The 18,516-nt window shown below is 52.8% G+C and overlaps 2 protein-coding genes across 3 annotated transcripts; both read right to left on the reverse strand.

Annotated features, from left to right (window-relative positions):
• Positions 1-1,277: 1,277 nt before the first annotated feature.
• Positions 1,278-3,244, reverse strand: B3gnt8 (UDP-GlcNAc:betaGal beta-1,3-N-acetylglucosaminyltransferase 8). The gene has a single exon (XM_035449367.1). It carries the CDS (start codon positions 2,791-2,793, stop codon positions 1,624-1,626), a length of 1,170 nt encoding a protein of 389 aa, XP_035305258.1. The 5' UTR covers positions 2,794-3,244; the 3' UTR covers positions 1,278-1,623.
• A 3,154-nt stretch (positions 3,245-6,398) lies between these two features.
• On the reverse strand, positions 6,399-17,802 carry Dmac2 (distal membrane arm assembly complex 2). 2 transcript variants are annotated; one of them, XM_035449368.1, is made up of 7 exons: positions 17,770-17,802; positions 15,839-16,032; positions 14,149-14,229; positions 8,195-8,331; positions 7,943-8,105; positions 7,105-7,242; positions 6,399-7,074 (listed from the first exon to the last, which is right to left on the reverse strand). In XM_035449368.1, the coding sequence occupies exons 1-7, from the start codon at positions 17,785-17,787 to the stop codon at positions 7,065-7,067; spliced, it is 741 nt and encodes a 246-aa protein (XP_035305259.1). In that variant the 5' UTR covers positions 17,788-17,802; the 3' UTR covers positions 6,399-7,064. The 2 variants fall into 2 exon arrangements, with proteins under 2 accessions (XP_035305259.1, XP_027286176.1); XM_027430375.2 differs by having other exon boundaries at positions 6,399-7,242.
• Positions 17,803-18,516: the final 714 nt, after the last annotated feature.

Below are 18,516 nucleotides of genomic sequence, written 5' to 3' on the forward strand. Positions count from 1 at the left end.
CGAGCTGGTCAGTAGTGAATAAACTGGGGCTCTGCCTTTTACGATGTGCTTCCCTGCTCTGTCTTTTCAAGTTGGTGGCTGGGGTGTGTGGGGGGCATATGGAGAGGAGAGGCCAGCATGGCTGATTTGTTTTTTGTGACAGGATCTCACTGTATAGCCTGGGTTGGCCTGGGATTTGTGATCCTCCCACTTTAGCTTGAGTTCTGGGATTATACGAGTAGACCACCACACCAGCCTTTGGGGATAGCCTGGACCACCACACCAGCCTTTGGGGATAGCCTGGACCACCACACCAGCCTTTGGGGATAGCCTGGACCACCACACCAGCCTTTGGGGATAGCCTAGACCACCACATTAGCCTTTGGGGATAGTTTGGACCACCACATTAGCCTTTGGGGATAGCCTGGACCACCACACCGGTCTTTGGGGATAGCCTAGACTACCACATTAGCCTTTGGGGATAGTCTAGACCACCACACCAGCCTTTGGGGAATAGCCTGGACCACCACACCGGCCTTTGGGGATAGCCTAGACCACCACATTAGCCTTTGGGGATAGTCTGGACCACCACATTAGCCTTTGGGGATAGCCTGAACCATCACACTGGCCTTTGGGGATAGCCTAGACCACCACATTAGCCTTTGGGGATAGCCTGGACCATCACACTGGCCTTTGGGGATAGCCTAGACCACCACACCTGCCTTTGGGGATAGCCTGGACCATCACACTGGCCTTTGGGGATAGCCTGGACCACCACACCTGCCTTTGGGGATAGCCTGTACCACCACACCTGCCTTTGGGGATAGCCTGTACCACCACACCTGCCTTTGGGGATAGCCTAGATCACCACACCAGTCTTTGGGGAATAGCCTGGGCCACCACACCTGCCTTTGGGGATAGCCTGGACCACCACATTAGCCTTTGGGGATAGCCTGGACCACCACACCTGCCTTTGGGGATAGCCTGGACCACCACACCTGCCTTTGGGGATAGCCTGTACCACCACACCTGCCTTTGGGGAATAGCCTAGATCACCACACCAGTCTTTGGGGAATAGCCTGGGCCACCACACCTGCCTTTGGGGATAGCCTGGACCACCACATTAGCCTTTGGGGATAGCCTGGACCACCACACCTGCCTTTGGGGATAGCCTGGACCACCACACCTGCCTTTGGGGATAGCCTGTACCACCACACCTGCCTTTGGGGAATAGCCTAGACCACCACACCAGTCTTTGGGGAATAGCCTGGCTTTAGGCAAGAAAGCTGAAGGCTTAGAGATACCTACTTCTATAAACTTTCCCAAGCTGGAAGGCAACTTTGGCACATGGGCCCTCCAAAGCCTTCCCATGGGCTGGTACAAGCCTGCTGTCCAGCAAAGTGTCCAGGGAGTGTCCAGTGTGAACGTGTAGGTACAACAGCATCTGCCTTCCCTGGAGGGGTCTCACATATGAAAAAATAACTCCTGGTCTCAGAGTAGGGTGGACATAGTTTTCAGAATTAGAAAGTAGGTGAGCACAGTCTGCTGCCTTGTCTAGTCTGCCCAGTTCTTGACAAGGAAGGATTTAGGAGGGGCTCAGGCGGGTTCAGCATCCCCACCCCCACCCTAGCTTGTCTCTGAGGCTCAGCACTGGAGCTCTGGGCCCCACAGGTGTTTCCAGAGCCTAATGGTGTCCTGGGGGCTGACTGGATGCACCAGCAGCAGGCCTCGCATTGTGCACGGGTCCTTGGTGAGGTCTTCTGGCCAGGCTGTGAAGAACCCTGGATGGGCACGGGGCACTAAGCCCAAGGCACGGAAGCAGAAGCCGGTGTAGACGTCATCAAAGGGGAAAGGTACCACACGGGCAGCTGCCTGCAGCAGCCAGGGGGCCAGGCGTCCTGAGATGACATAGCCACCTCCACTGGCGTAGGCTGGGTAGTCTCCCTCAAAGAAGGTCTTGGGAACATAGAAGGGCTCTCCAGGCTTGCGGAGCGGCTTGGCCTGGGTGAAGACCTCCCCCAAGTAGAGGCTGCGGGCCCAGGTGGGTGGCAGGGTCTGCAGGTGCTCCATCAGGGCAGGGATGTGTACGAAGGCGTCGTCCTGTACCTGCAGGATGAAATTCACATTGGGGCAGTGGTGACCCAGCCAGGTCAGCAGCAGCAGGTCTTTGAGTGTCTGGTTGTAGGGAACATCCAGGAAGTCCCAGAGCAGCAGGTCGCCATAATGCTGGCTCTCCCATGTCACCAGCGATCTTAGGTCAGGTCCCCCGATTCCTAGCGGTGACCCCAGCAGGAAGAGCAACCGGGTCCCAGCGGCTGCGCTGCCCCAGGTCTCCCTCACAGCCTGCCGTGCCGCAAAGTGTCCCGGCTCTGACTTGACAGCCAGGAGCAGGTAGGGGGCATCCTTCTCAGAACAGCTGGCCACTGGGCTGCCCCCGCCTGCAGGCTGCCACAGCGGGAAGTTCCTACAGGCTGCTGACAGCAAGAAGCGCTGAAGGTCCTGGGGGTACAAGAAGAAGTCCAAGATCTCCGAGGCAGCCACAGTCCCCCAAGTCCTGCAGTCTGTACTGGGCAGAACTCCCAGGTTCCGCTGCTGCTGGTTCCAGTAAGCAAAGGGCAGTGGGCCGGTCTGACCCAGGCGTGCTGAGAGGTTGATGGGCAGGGTGGGCTCAGCGTTGGGTGTTGTGGAACTGAGCAGGGTGCCCCGGGGTTCGGCCTTGTTAAGCCAGGACTCAGATGTCCACTCGATGTACACTTTGAGGCCCAGGAGGGTGAGCAGTGCTAACAGGCAGAGCTGGCACTTGCGGCAACGCATGACCCGGCCCAGGGAAAGGGCCACCAGTAGGGCTGCAAGAGTCACAAGGAGCCACAGAGGTCTTTAGGGTGCAGGGTGGACCTCCAAAGAGGACACAGCTGAGCCCAGACAAGCAGCCCGGGGCTTACCCAGTGCAGCCAAGCTGGCCATGGCTTCTGAGACCCGGACCCTAGACATCCTGGCCTGCAGCACCGAACTGCCACGTTTTCCTAGACCGAGCCCCCCACCTGTAGGCTATTCTTTCCCCTTCCTGGAGTCAAGGTGTTGGATCCATCAGCTGTGCGGCTCCAACGCCATTCCTACTCCCCTTCTCCCACTCTGCGGTCTCCAGGAGTTCCAGCTCCCCGGGGAAAGCCCTTTTACCTTCTTAGAAACCTACCGACTTCCTCCAATAACCCCACCCCAGGACCCGGGGACCCGGGTACCTCTGGGTTCGGCCTCCGCCAGCTCTGGGGGGTCCTCGGGGGGTCAAGCCCTGCCTGGCTGGACTCTCTGCTCGCAGCTGCTCGTCCTCACGCTGCCCGCCCAGCCCGCGCTGGAGTCTGGAGGGCGGGCGGGAGGGGAGGAGGCAGGCGGGAGGACCCTTGGGGCCGGGAGGAGCCGGGGCGGGGCCGGGAAGGGGAGGCATACGCGGGGCGGGGCGGGGGGGCGGGGGGGGGACAGGGACACGCCCTGGCGAGTTAGGGCTGGTTTTCTGGTGAGACGTCAGGAAAGGTGCAGGGATGGCCCCGGGTGGACTCTTGGGGAGCCTGGGGGAGAATTCTAGGGAAGGGGATGCCAAGGCCAGCTGACGTGATTGAGCCCGAGACAGTCTGGATTCCAAAGGGGAAAGAGAAGGGAGACCAAGGGGCTGGTTCGAGGCCACCGCCAGGAAGGCATGGTGACTGTTGCGAGCATGGGCGGGGCGGGGCGGGGCGGGATGGGGCGTGGGTGGTGGAGAGCATGTTTGTAGGGGCCACGAGGGGAGTGGAGGGACGTCGAGTAGAGAAACCCGGGGAGACCTTAGCGGGCAAACTGGAAGAGAAAGGGGCGAGGCAGGAGAAAGACGCCCAGGCACAGGTGGCTGCTTCAGAACAGAGCCTAACTGACCAGAGAAGAGTCGGGTGAGCCCGGGAGGCCCCAGAGAAGAAAGGAAGGACCAGGGAGAGGGGGTAAGCCAGGAGAGCAGTAAGAAGCGATGGAGCCGGATGCACCGAGAGCCCCCGGACCAGGGTCCCGAACCTCCTCCACCTGGTGCTTGATCCACCCCAGCCTAGCACCCCACCCTGTGATGCCCTTCTGGACTTTACGCTGCTGCCGCCGCACCCCAGGGGCTAGGAGGGTTTCTGACTGTTTACAACCCTGCCCTAGGGCCCCTGCAGTTGAGGCTGCGTCCGCCCCGCAGTCTGGGGAGCCAGGAGGTGGGTGGGGCCATCCCAGATCTCCTGGGACCTCAGTTGGGAGAAAGCCAGCTCCCCACCCACCAAAGCCCGGGTTGACCCCCTTGCAGCCTACCTGGTTTGGGAGGACTGTCCAGATAGAACAGGAACCCAGTGTCCCAGCGCCAAGTCTGTTATCTCTCCAGCCCTGATTTCCTCCCTCCAAGTTTGAATAATGCAGCCCGTGGGAACAGCTGGAGGAAGAGAGTGGCGAGGCAACGGTGAATGCTAATGGAGAAAGTGAGAGCTAGAGAGTGCCGGAGATAGCCAAGGGCCGGGCAGGGCCAAGCCCACCCCACACCAGGGCCGTGGGAGAGGCCCAGAGGCCCGTTAAAGGCCTCTCAGCGCTCCTGGCTCATCTCCCTTCAGGGCACCGAGGCTCTGTGACTGCGGCGTCCTCCTCCCGGGGCCCACAGTCTCCCGGGAAGCAAGCAGTGCGGGTTGCTGAGTGCAGCAGCCTTGGTCCAACTGGGAGAAGCCACACAACTGATCGAACCAGGGCTCGGTAGAGAGCCTTGATTAACCAAGACCACGGGGACTGAGAAACGAAGGGTCTGAGGCAGAAGATTTCTTTCGGGGAACCATAGTTTGGGGCGTTTTCACTATCTGCTCTCATGGCAAGCCAGGGCATTTCTAGTTTCTCGGCTTTATTAACTGTTGGGTTCGTTGTTGCAGTCAAGCCAACCAACCAGCCGGACCACCTGTGTGGCACAGGGTAACTCATTAGATCCCCAAAGCACAGCTGCTCAGTAGATCTGGCCCAAGTATCCTCCCCACACACTCCACACACTTCCAGAGTTTTCCCTGTACACATTTCGAGCTCTTTTTCTTCCGTGTATGGGTGTTTTGCCTGCATGCATGTCTGGGCATCGGTTGCATGCCTGGTGCCTGTGGAGGCCAGAAGAGGGCGTCAGATCCCCATGAACTGGAGTTAGCTGTGAACTGCCATGGGGGCTGCTAGGAGTCAAACATGGGCCCTCTGCAAGAGCAGTCAGTGCTCTTAACCACCCAGCCCCTCACTTGCATTCTGTCTTGTTTTGTATTCCTTGTGATCCTCTGGCTTCCACTTCCTTAGTGCAGGAATGCTGGTTTGGGGGGAATACTGAGTGTGAAACCTAGGGCCTTGTGCATGCCACCACTGAGCGATACTACACCAGCTGGTGTCTTGTTCTTATCAGTCGGGGCACAGTAGACACCCCCACCCCTCTGGAGCAAGTGGATTTGATCCTAGGGTTTCTGGCTTTGTTAGCAGTAGAGGACACTCTTGAGTCTCTTTTTTAAAAAAAAAATATTTCATTTATTATGTATACAACATTCTGCTTCCATGGATATCTGCACACAGATGGTTGTGAGCCACCACGTGGTTGCCGGGAATTGAACTCAGGACCTCTGGAAGAACAGTCAGTGCTCTTAACCTCTGAGCCATCTCTCCAGCCCCTTTACTAATGAATTTTGAGATAGGGTCTCACACTGTAGCTCTGGCTGGCCTGGGACTTGCTCTGTAGATGGATTTGCCTGTCTTCTGCTTCCTGAAGTTTAAGAATACTGGTCACATGGGGCTGGAGGGATGGCTTGGCGGTTAAGAGCACTGGCTGCCCTTCCAGAGAACCTGGGTTTGATTCCCAGCACCCACAGGGAGCTCACAACTACCTGCAACTCCAATTCCAGGGATCCAAGCTGCCTCTGGCTGCTATGGGCACTGCACACATGGTGCACTTATTTTCATGCACATAAATCAGGTGAGGTCATCTCCGGATGGTCTGCTAGCTCCTTGGCATTGGCAAGAGAGCCCTGAAGTGGCTGGGGGCAGGGATCAAGTCCCGAAGACTGGAGCCTGACCCCATTCAAGAATGAACTTCTGGGGCTGTCGGGGAGCTCTGAAGTTCTCAGACTGGTCGGTCTCTCTCTCTCCCTCTCTCTCACACACACACCTCTGAGCCCTCAAGGGCGCTCCCCAAAATCCCAGCACCCACACCATCTTTGCAGCCATGGGCACATTCTGCAGTTGGCAGCTTGCTGGCATCCACCACAGGTCATCTGGGCCACGCAGCATGCCAGGACCTTTGGCACCCCATTTTTTTTTCCAACAAGGAGGTTACTACTATGCTCATGCCCAAAGTCCCAGCCCCCCCTTCAGAACTATGCATCCGGTGCCATCTGGATCCAGCTGGGGGAAAAGCTACAGTGTAATGTGACCAGGGAAAGTTTAATATAAAGATCATACACTTGCAAGGTGCATTGGAGCCATAACAGTCACTGGTAATTGGGTGCCAGGAGTTATTCAGGCGACAGTGTGCTGCCACCAGCAATCTGGGAGCTGGGGAAGCCACTGTACATTTGTAGCTCCAGGCACAGTCCCGGCCTTCCCGTTGGGTTCTCTCCGGCGCCCTCTACTGACGAACTGCAGAGAACACTTTCCCAGCCACTCCTTTTCAGAGCAGGAAAACTCAAGCGACGCCATGGGGCTTGGGGTGCTGCTGGCCTTTAATCAATGTGGGCCAAGGATGCTGGCCCGCCCTGCACAAGGAGGAACCGCCGCGGCACTGCCAAGGGCCAGCACTATCTCCTGTCGGCCCCGGTCCCCGCTGACACGTGTGTGCACAGTTAGGGGAAGGGATGCTCTTGACGGGGGACAAGGAGAAACTGGAGCTGCGAGCAGCCGTGCACCGGGGCGGGGGGGCGTCTGCCACAGTGATGGCTGTTTGCCGGCTGCAGGCCAACACCAGTCAGCCCCGACTCGGCCTCTTATTTGCCAGTGCTCCTCTGTGTTGAATGCACCCCACTGGGAGCCACAGTGAGGCGACAGCACGCTCTACAGAGCCCCACAAGGCCCTGCGAGGGTGGGGCCGCGGGCTAGGGGCAGACGGGGCTGGGTGTGTCCCGCGGCGGCCGCTCTGCCTCCAGCTTCGGGCCCCGGGTCCAGTCAGTGCCAAAGACCTCACAATGGGGCAGCATCTCTTCTACCAGGATCTGAGTGAGGCCTGGGTGGGACACGGCGGGGAGGTCTGAGATGTCCAGCCTGCGGAGGTTCCTGAAGGGATGAGGGCAAATGGGAGAGTGGCTGGCGTGCGTGTGTGCGCGTGCGCGCGCTAAGGATGGAACCCAGGGCTTTACACACTCTGCTGCTGGCCCTCACCCCTAGCCATTCTCAGCAAACACTCTAGCTCTGCCACGCCCCCAGCCCCTCACTGGGGGGATTCTAGGCAGGGGCTCTACCACTGAGCCACGCCCCCAGCCCCTCACTGGGGGATTCTAGGCAGGGGCTCTACCACTGAGCCACACCCCCAGCCCCTCACTGGGGGATTCTAGGCAGGGGCTCTACCACTGAGCCACGCCCCCAGCCCCTCACTGGGGGGATTCTAGGCAGGGGCTCTACCACTGAGCCACACCCCCAGCCCCTCACTGGGGGATTCTAGGCAGGGGCTCCACTGCTGAGCCACACCCCCAGCCCTCCAGTAAAACTTTATAGCTATCTAAATATGTGAAATCCACTGCTGACTATAAACACGTTTCTCTGGCCTCTTCTCTCCTGGGACCGTGTGACTACCACGGAGTTTCCGTCCATATGCGAAGGAAGCAACACCAGGAGGCAGTTCTTTCTGAAGACACAGAATGCTCACCTCCCACTGGCACTACATGGCGACAGGGAGAGTAGAGGCAGATGGCTAGCAGCACCTAGAATTCCCCGCCCCGCTCTGCTGGCACGGGGCCAGCCTGAGCAGAGATCTTACTGGAGGTGGTGGAGGCAGGCAAGGCCCCGTTCTGAGACCTGGGGACACCCGGCCAGCGAGAGCTCCTGCAGCGAGTTAGCCAGAAGGTAGAGGCGGCTGAGGCACCAGTCATCCACGTTGGGGCAGCGCTGCAGCGACAGGGACCGCAGCTCCTTCAGGGGCACTGCCGGATGAGAAGGCAGGTGGCACCCCAGGCCTTTCACCCATCCCAACGCCGAAGGGCGGGCAACCCACCCACCCCGGCCTACTCACGGAGGTTACTCATGCCCTGGTAGTTGATGGCACAGCCACTGGCATCCACGGCCTCCACAGGCACCTCCCGGAAGGTGAGGAACTCGGTAGGAAACCTGCCACGCTCATTAGGACGGATCCACTCCTTGTCCTGAAACCTGGAACGAGGAGCTGGTTGACGGCGCTGCCTGGCTTCCCGAGTGTGGCCACCCTGGCAGCGGCAGGTCGGCACCCTCCTCACGCCTTCCTTCACACAGGACACCAGAGGCCCCGGATACTGCTCAGTGTCAGAGCCAAGCACTGAGGTGGGCACGGCTGCATGCCTGGAAGCCCAGAGTCTGGGAGACTGAGACAGGAGCATTGGGGATTCAGGGCTAGCTTGGGCTACAGAGGGAGACCCTGCCACCTCTCCCTCCCCAACACACACACCCACTAAAGAAAAGCGCTGCATGCCTGAGTCCTTGCTGACAGTTGTTTTCAGACACACATATCTCATCCAGTAGAAACGGCGAATTTTTCCATAAAGAAGAAAACATCCAGGGGCTGATGAGATATGGCTTAGTGGGTTAAGAGCCCGCTGCCAAGGCTGACAGCCAGTAAGTTTCTCAGGGCCCCATGGAGGAAGGAGAACTCTTTCAAGTTGTCCTCTGACCACCATATTAAATAAGTAAATGTTTAAAAATATATATTTAAAAAAAGAAATGGGAAAAAGGAACATAAAGACTTTTTTTTAAAAAGATTTATTTATTTATTTATTATGTATACAGCATTCTGTCTGCATATGTGCCTGCAGACCAGGAGAGGGCACCAGATCTCATTACAGATGGCTGTGAGCCACCATGTGGTTGCTGGGAATTGAACTCAGGACCTCTGGAAGAGCAGCCAGTGCTCTTAACCTCTGAGCCATCTCTCCAGCCCCAAGAAAGACCTTTTTGTCTGTTTGTTTGAGGCAGGGTCTTGGGTCTCGCTATGTAGCCCAGGCTGGCCTATGATCTCTCTCTTCTGCTTCAGCCTCCACAGCTGGGGGTCTCAAGCACGTGCACCACGCCTGGCTAGGAGGTACACTCCAGCCACCTTCCTCTGCCTTCCCAGGGCTAGGGTTAGAGGAGAGTGACACCACACCAGGCAGAAAAACACTTTTTTTGAGGTGGGGTTTTGCTGTGTAGCCCAGGCTGGCCCTGGACTCATCCAGAGTAGCTGGGATCAAGGCTTTGCATATCACCCAGCTGCCAGGCATGACTGGGAACTGACATGTTTCACTTCACGACAGCGGTACAGACTGAAATCCCAGCCTTCAAAGCAAACCCTGTATTAGCAATGCCACACACAATTCTTTTATTTGTTTATGGTGTGTTTTTGAGACCGGGTCATACTATGTAGCTCTGACTGTCCCAGAACTCACTTTATAGACCAGGCTGGCCTGGACCCCAGAGATCCACTTGCCTCTGCCTCCTGAGTGCAGGATCAAAGGTGTGCGCCACCATTCCCAGCTGTATATAACTATTTTTTTTTTTTTTTTTTTAAAGAAGGAGTCTTAAGATATAGCCAAGAATGGCCTAGAACTCACAGTGATCTGCCTGCCTCTGCCCCCATGTGCTGGGATTAAAGGGCCGGCTGTTTGTATGTCTGTGTGTGTATCTGTATGTCTGTGTGTGTATTTGTATGTCTGTGTGTGTGTCTGTATGTCTGTGTGTGTCTGTATGTCTGTGTGTGTATCTGTATGTCTGTGTGTGTATCTGTATGTCTGTGTGTGTATCTGTATGTCTGTGTGCGTATCTGTATGTCTGTGTGTATCTGTATGTCTGTCTGTGTATTTGTATGTCTGTGTGTGTATCTATATGTCTGTATGTATCTGGATGTCTGTCTGTGTATTTGTATGTCTGTCTGTCTATTTGTATGTCTGTGTGTGTGTCTGTATGTCTGTGTGTGTGTCTGTATGTCTGTGTGTGTATCTGTATGTCTGTCTGTGTATTTGTATGTCTGTGTATATCTGTATGTCTGTGTGTATCTGTATGTCTGTGTGTGTATCTGTATGTCTGTGTGTGTATTTGTATGTCTGTGTGTGTATCTGTATGTCTGTGTGTATCTGTATGTCTGTCTGTGTATTTGTATGTCTGTGTGTGTATCTATATGTCTGTATGTATCTGGATGTCTGTCTGTGTATTTGTATGTCTGTCTGTGTATTTGTATGTCTGTGTGTGTGTCTGTCTGTCTATCTGTCTGTCTCTGTGTGTGTCTGTCTGTCTGTGTGTGTGTCTGTCTGTCTGTGTGTGTGTCTGTCTGTCTGTGTGTGTGTCTGTATGTCTCTGTGTGTGTCTTTATGTCTGTGTGTGTATCGTCTGTATGTCTGTGTGTGTATCTATCTGTATGTCTGTGTGTGTATCTATCTGTATGTCTGTGTGTGTATCTATCTGTATGTCTGTCTGTGTGTGTGTCTGTATGTCTGTGTGTGTGTCTGTATGTCTGTCTGTGTGTGTGTCTGTATGTCTGTGTGTGTCTGTATGTCTGTCTGTGTGTGTGTCTGTCTGTCTGTGTGTGTATCTGTATGTCTGTGTGTGTATCTGTATGTCTGTGTGTGTATCTATCTGTATGTCTGTGTGTGTATCTGTATGTCTGTGTGTGTATCTGTGTCTGTGTGTGTATCTGTATGTCTGTGTGTGTATCTGTATGTCTGTGTGTGTATCTGTATGTCTGTGTGTGTATCTGTATGTCTGTGTGTGTATCTGTATGTCTGTGTGTGTATCTGTATGTCTGTGTGTGTATCTGTATGTCTGTATGTCTGTGTGTGTATCTGTATGTCTGTGTGTGTATCTGTATGTCTGTATGTCTGTGTGTGTATCTGTATGTCTGTGTGTGTATCTGTATGTCTGTGTGTGTATCTGTATGTCTGTGTGTGTATCTGTATGTCTGTGTGTGTGTGTGTCTGTATGTCTGTGTGTGTGTCTGTATGTCTGTGTGTGTATCTGTATGTCTGTGTGTGTGTCTGTATGTCTGTGTGTGTGTCTGTCTGTCGGTGTGTGTGTCTGTCTGTCTGTGTGTGTGTCTGTCTGTCTGTCTGTGTGTCTGTCTGTCTGTGTGTCTGTCTGTCTGTGTGTCTGTCTGTCTGTGTGTGTGTCTGTCTGTCTGTGTGTGTCTGTCTGTCTGTGTGTGTGTCTGTCTGTGTGTGTATCTGTATGTCTGTGTGTGTATCTGTATATCTGTGTGTGTATCTGTATGTCTGTGTGTGTATCTGTGTCTGTGTGTGTATCTGTATGTCTGTGTGTGTATCTGTATGTCTGTGTGTGTATCTGTATGTCTGTATGTCTGTGTGTGTATCTGTATGTCTGTCTGTGTATTTGTATGTCTGTGTGTGTATCTGTATGTCTGTGTGTGCATCTGTCTGTCTGTCTGTCTGTGTGTGCATCTGTCTGTCTGTCTGTGTGTGCATCTGTCTGTCTGTCTGTGTGTGCATCTGTCTGTCAGTCTGTCTGTGTGTGTATCTGTCTGTCAGTCTGTCTGTGTGTGTATCTGTCTGTCTGTGTGTGTATCTGTCTGTCTGTCTGTGTGTGTATCTGTCTGTCTGTCTGTGTGTGTATCTGTCTGTCTGTCTGTGTGTGTGTCTGTCTGTCTGTGTGTGTGTCTGTCTGTCTGTGTGTGTGTCTGTATGTCTGTGTGTGTGTCTGTCTGTCTGTATGTCTGTCTGTGTGTGTGTCTGTATGTCTGTCTGTGTGTGTGTCTGTATGTCTGTCTGTGTTTGTGTCTGTATGTCTGTGTGTGTGTCTGTATGTCTGTGTGTGTATCTGTATGTCTGTGTGTGTATCTGTATGTCTGTGTGTGTATCTATCTGTATGTCTGTGTGTGTATCTATCTGTATGTCTGTGTGTGTGTCTGTATGTCTGTGTGTGTGTCTGTATGTCTGTGTGTATATCTGTATGTCTGTGTGTGTATCTGTATGTCTGTGTGTGTATCTGTATATCTGTGTATCTGTATGTCTGTGTGTGTATCTGTGTCTGTGTGTGTATCTGTATGTCTGTGTGTGTATCTGTATGTCTGTATGTCTGTGTGTGTATCTGTATGTCTGTGTGTGTATCTGTATGTCTGTATGTCTGTGTGTGTATCTGTATGTCTGTCTGTGTATTTGTATGTCTGTGTGTGTATCTGTATGTCTGTGTGTGCATCTGTCTGTCTGTCTGTCTGTGTGTGCATCTGTCTGTCTGTCTGTGTGTGCATCTGTCTGTCTGTCTGTGTGTGCATCTGTCTGTCAGTCTGTCTGTGTGTGTATCTGTCTGTCTGTCTGTGTGTGTATCTGTCTGTCTGTCTGTCTGTGTATCTGTCTGTCTGTCTGTGTGTGTATCTGTCTGTCTGTCTGTGTGTGTGTCTGTCTGTCTGTGTGTCTGTCTGTCTGTGTGTGTGTCTGTATGTCTGTGTGTGTGTCTGTCTGTCTGTGTGTGTCTGTATGTCTGTCTGTGTGTGTGTCTGTATGTCTGTCTGTGTTTGTGTCTGTATGTCTGTGTGTGTGTCTGTATGTCTGTGTGTGTGTCTGTATGTCTGTGTGTGTGTCTGTATGTCTGTGTGTGTATCTGTATGTCTGTGTGTGTATCTATCTGTATGTCTGTGTGTGTATCTATCTGTATGTCTGTGTGTGTATCTATCTGTATGTCTGTGTGTGTATCTATCTGTATGTCTGTGTGTGTATCTGTATGTCTGTGTGTGTATCTGTATGTCTGTGTGTGTATCTGTATGTTTGTGTGTGTGTCTGTATGTCTGTGTGTGTGTCTGTATGTCTGTGTGTGTATCTGTATGTCTGTGTGTGTATCTGTATGTCTGTGTGTGTATCTGTATGTCTGTGTGTGTGTCTGTATGTCTGTGTGTGTGTCTGTATGTCTGTGTGTGTGTCTGTATGTCTGTGTGTGTATCTGTATGTCTGTGTGTGTCTGTATGTCTGTCTGTGTGTGTGTCTGTATGTCTGTGTGTGTGTCTGTATGTCTGTGTGTATCTGTATGTCTGTGTGTGTATCTGTATGTCTGTCTGTGTGTCTATGTTTGTGTGTGTGTCTGTATGTCTGTGTGTGTGTCTGTATGTCTGTGTGTGTGTCTGTATGTCTGTGTGTGTGTCTGTATGTCTGTGTGTGTATCTGTATGTCTGTGTGTGTATCTGTATGTCTGTGTGTGTATCTGTATGTCTGTGTGTATATCTGTATGTCTGTGTGTGTATCTGTATATCTGTGTGTGTATCTGTATGTCTGTGTGTGTATCTGTATGTCTGTGTATCTGTATGTCTGTGTGTGTATCTGTATGTCTGTATGTCTGTGTGTGTATCTGTATGTCTGTCTGTGTATTTGTATGTCTGTGTATATCTGTATGTCTGTGTGTATCTGTATGTCTGTGTGTGTATCTGTATGTCTGTGTGTGTATTTGTATGTCTGTGTGTGTATCTGTATGTTTGTGTGTATCTGTATGTCTGTCTGTGTATTTGTATGTCTGTGTGTGTATCTATATGTCTGTGTGTATCTGTATGTCTGTCTGTGTATTTGTATGTCTGTCTGTGTATTTGTATGTCTGTGTGTGTATTTGTGTCTGTGTGTGTATCTGTATGTCTGTCTGTGTATTTGTATGTCTGTGTGTGTATCTGTATGTCTGTGTGTATCTGTATGTCTGTCTGTGTGTATTTGTATGTCTGTGTATTTGTATGTCTGTGTGTGTATCTGTGTGTCTGTCTGTGTATTTGTATGTCTGTGTGCATGCATGTAAGCCAGTAGTTGATGCCCAGATCACCACCAGTTGCTTTTCCACGTTTTGAGACAGAATCGCTTACCCAGAGCTTGTTAGTCAGGCTGGCCGGCCAGCCAGAGCGCCCCAGGGATCGACCTGTCTTTACCCCCTTGGCACTGGGGTCAAGGTGTTCTCCACCATGCCTGATGTTTACAGGGGTGCTGGACTCCTGTCAAGACAGCAGAGCTGCCCCCCCCCCACACCCCCTCACAACAGCGGTCATACTTCACTGCGCCTCCCTGCTTCAGGATGAAGAGGGCACCTGTGACATCTGGGCCATATTTCTGCTGGATGTTCGGGAAGGACCTGTGGAGAAAACGAAAATATGTCAGGTGAAGCCTGGGGCCTCGCGCTGCCTGTCAGGTCTATGGGGAGCAGACTGCAGGGCGGCAGGCAAATACTGACTAGCCTGGTTGCAAACCCTAGTGCCTATGCTGTGCTGTGTGCCGGCTTCACAGTGGACCCATCTGGTGGAGAAGAGAGATAACAAAGCAAGGAATGGCGGCACGCCTATGACCCCAGCACTCGGGAGGCAGAGGCAGCCGGATCTCCGTGAGTTCGAGGCTAGCCTGGTCTCCAGAGCGAGTGCCAGGATAGTCAGGGCTGCACAGAGAAACCCTGTTTTGAAAAGCAAATAAACAACAACAAGAGGCTGGAGATGGCCCAGTTCAGTTCAGAGTACTTGCTGCTCTCCAACTGCAGAGCATTCAGCTGGCTTTCCCAGTAACCACGTCCAGCGGCTCACAGCCGCCTCTAACACCAGCTCCAGAGAACAGGGCGGAAAGCAAGCAGCGTGAGGATGGGCGGCGTGGTAACTGGTGGTCTGAATGAGAATGGCCCTCACAGGCGCATAGGTCTGAATTCTTGGTCCCTAGTTGGTGGAACTGTTTGGGCAATATGTCACTGAGGGTGGCCTTTGAGGTTTCTCAAGCCCACGCCAGGCTGTCTCATGCTCTCTCTCTGGACTTGCACCTTGTGTATCTCAGTTACTGCCATGTTCCCATCATGATGGTCATGGCTGATGGGGGTGTCCTTCTGTATATGTCTCTCTCTTATTGGTTGATGAGTAAAACACTGATTGGCCAGTAGCCAGGCAGAAAGCATAGGTGGGGCTACCAGACCAGGAGACGGCTGGGGAGAGAGGAAGGCAGAGAGAGAGACGCCATGCTGCCAAAGGAATAATATGCCAGAATATGGGTAAGCCATAGCCTCATGGCAATACATAGATTAATAGAAATGGATTAATAATTAATTAAGACAGAGCTAGCCAATAAGAAGCCTGAGCCATCTGCCAAACATTTTATACTTAATATAAGTCTTTGTGTGTTTATTTGGGGCAAAGTGGCTGTGGGACCAGGCAGGACAGAAACCTCCGTCTTCACATGGACTCACCCTCTGAAACTGTAAGCAGGTCCCCATTAAAACACTTTCTTTTAAACGCTGCCTTGGCCGTGGTGTCTCCTCACAGCAAGTGAACAGTGACCAAAACACTAACCTTAAAAATGAAAGGTATCAGGGCAGGCCGCACACAAGCAACATGGTAGGAACTGGCCCTGGGAATCCTCTAGCACTGATAGACTAAGCGTGAAGGCAGAGAAGATGCCTTCAAATTCACCCTTAGCAACCGGGTGGCAAATAGCACCCAATCTTTGGATGAAGGGGTTCTGACAGTAAGGTTTCTTTTAAAAGGGAGACACAAGAGATTTGTGTTTTAGCCACATACGCCTGAGAAGTCAGCTTGACCCCCGCAAGCAGGGCTGGTGGTGGGTGCCTGAATGAGTGGGATCTCAGAGAAGGGACGGGCCAGAGATGAAGAGTTGTTGGTTAGGCTGGCAGTGGAAGCCACAGCCTAGCCTGGGACTGACTAGAGCAGGAGCAGGGTCTCCCTGGGGTCTTGCCAGCCACCGGTTCTCACCGATTCTTCCAGTTCACTCTAGAAGCCTGCTTCTGCAGCAGGTACTCTCTCAGAGCCTGGACGTCATGGAAGTGGTCCGAGAGGAACTGTAACAGCGTTCTTCTCTTCTGATTGCTGTCTGGGGTCACCGGTTCCCTTGGGCCATGGATGGCCCTGGCTCTCCCATTCCATTCTCGGGCACCCAGGCGCAGGAACTGGAGAAGGGGAGAGGGAAAGGGTTGGGGGTGAGCCTGGAGGTGAATCCTACCCCCAAATCTTACACAAATCACTTTTAATTTCAGCCCTGTCCTTCCCGAGTCTTCTGACATCCTTCCGGCAAAATCCCCGAGTTTTGGGGAGCTCATGGAGAGTCCTTGCTGAATATGTACAAGGCACTGGTCAATCCCAGAGTGTCCGCTGCCTCAGTTCTCAACTTTTATGGGATTCCAAACATTTCTCCAAATTCTCCCATTTAACCAAATACAAATTCTTTCCTTAATGCAGCCAGTCTTTTTTTTTTTTTAAATCTTCTAATTTCCCACCAAATCCTTATTTTTCCCCCAAGCTCCTATTATACATTAATTTCTCATCAATTCACCTTTTTGGGTGTGTGTGTGTGACATATATATATATATATATATATATATATATATATATATATATATATGCGCTCATGTGTATGTTTATTCAAATGTGTGGGTGTCCATGCACAAACGTGCCTGTGTATGAAGGCCGGAGGTTCTTCCTTAATTGCCCTTCATTATATATATTGAGGCAGGGTCTCTCACTTGTACCTGGAGCACCCCAACTCACCTCCTCTAGCCAGTTTGCCTGAGGAATCACACTGTCTCCCTCCAGAGTGCTGGCACTGATTGCAAGTGGCCCGCCGCCATGCCTGGCTTTTACCAACTGTGGTGCTCAAGCGCTTTAACATAAGCTTTAACAACAAACCATTTCCCTGGCCCAAATTTTACTCAGCTCTCCCTAGGGTCTTGCTGAACGCCTCACTTCTTGGCTGCCCCTCCATTCTGTCCATGTAACCTTCACTTTTAGAGGTAGTGATGGGGATGGAACCCAAAACAGTGAGTGTCAACAAAACACCCTTCCACTAACTGTGCTCTCCTTTCAAAACAGTGAGTGTCAACAAAACACCCTTCCACTAACTGTGCTCTCCAAAACAGTGAGGAGTGTCAACAAAACACAAAACACTCACTCTAACACTAACTGTGCTCTCCAAAACAGTGAGGAGTGTCAACGAAACACCCTCCCACTAACTGTGCTCCCCAAAACAGTGAGGAGTGTCAACAAAACACCCTTCCACTAACTGTGCTCCCCAAAACAGTGAGTGTCAACAAAACACCCTTCCACTAACTGTGCTCCCCAAAACAGTGAGTGTCAACAAAACACAAAACACTCACTCTAACACTAACTGTGCTCTCCAAAACAGTGAGGAGTGTCACCAAGGCACTCTACTTAACGACGACTGGAAGTTCTATGAATTTCCTCAGGGTTCTTCCTCGGAACCCCATCCTTTGATTCTTCTACTGAGGTCTCCTTGTTTCTGTTGCCCTGCCCGGCCTCCAGCTCGACACCTTCGCAGGCTAACAACTCCCGAGCCCCTTGGGGTCTGCGCAACCGCAAACGCAGGCATGACGAGACCCTGACATCCCCCCAGGCCTTCGTGCATCCTTAGCATCCTTAGCTCTGCGCCCCCAGCCCCAGCCCCAGCCCCTCGCGATCCTTCCAGGCCAGGCTCCGGCCGCTCGCCCAGGGCGAGCCGTCCTAGTCCCATTGGTTTCTCCAGAGCGGCCCGAGACGCTCTGGGGCCCCTGGCAGCCCCCGGCGTCCCCAGGGCGAGGCCGGGCGGGAGACACTGTCCCCGCAGGGGGACCGAGGCCCCGCGGGCGGAGCTGCACAGCGAGCTGGGGTTGGAGGGCTCCGCAGTCACCTACCGCCCTGGGCGCCGCCATCTTCCCGGATGCCGGAAGCGGAAGAGGCGGGGCTTTCCCCGGGCTCAGCGCAAGGTCAGCACGCCCGTCTTGCTTTTTAGCTCGCCTTTTAAAGGCGCTCGCACACTTTAATCCTGTTGGCGCATTCGGAGCACCCTTTCTTTTCTTTCTTTCTCCCTCTCTCCCTCTCTCTCTCTGTCTCTCTCTCTTTCTTCCTTCCGCTCTCTCTCTCTCTTTCTTCCTGTCTCTCTTTTTCCCTCTCCCTCTCTCCCTCTCTCTGTCTCTCTGTCTCTCTCTTTCTCCCTCTCTCTGTCTCTCTCTCTGTCTTTTTCCTCTCTCTCTCTCTCTCTCTCTCTCTCTCTCTCTCTCTCTCTCTCTCTCTCTCTCTCTCTCTCTCTCTCTCTCTCTCTCTCTCTCTCTCTCTCTCTCTCTCTCTCTCTCTCTCTCTCTCTCTCTCTCTCTCATAAATCTTCTAATACAGTGTTCTGCCCGCTCTGCCAGCAGAGGCACCAGATCTCATAACGGATGGTTGTGAGCCACCATGTGGTTGCTGGGAATTGAACTCAGGTCCTCTGGAAGAGCAGTCAGTGCTCTTAACCTCTGAGCCACCTCTCCAGCCCTGGAGCACCCTTTCTTTAAAAGGGACTCTTCACAGCCTCTAAAAAGAGGGAGGAGCGGTCTAAGCTCCTCTTAGGGAGCTTCTTGTCCTGACTGTGGTTGCGAGTCTCCTGGTTGGTTGGCCGCCCCTTT

The sequence above is a fragment of the Cricetulus griseus genome, chromosome 9 (assembly GCF_003668045.3).
Source record: "Cricetulus griseus strain 17A/GY chromosome 9, alternate assembly CriGri-PICRH-1.0, whole genome shotgun sequence".
NCBI classification, from domain to species: domain Eukaryota; kingdom Metazoa; phylum Chordata; class Mammalia; order Rodentia; family Cricetidae; genus Cricetulus; species Cricetulus griseus.

Bases quoted from the DNA above. Each gene is read 5' to 3' on its own strand.
- B3gnt8 (XM_035449367.1), bottom strand. From the start codon at position 2,793: ATGCGTTGCCGCAAGTGCCAGCTCTGCCTGTTAGCACTGCTCACCCTC.
- Dmac2 (XM_027430375.2), bottom strand. The intron at 8,332-14,148 runs GTATGACCGCTG...TCCTCGTTCCAG, and splicing joins AAGCAGGGAGGCGCAGTGAA to GTTTCAGGACAAGGAGTGGA. The intron at 8,106-8,194 runs GTGAGTAGGCCG...CTCATCCGGCAG, and splicing joins CCAGGGCATGAGTAACCTCC to TGCCCCTGAAGGAGCTGCGG.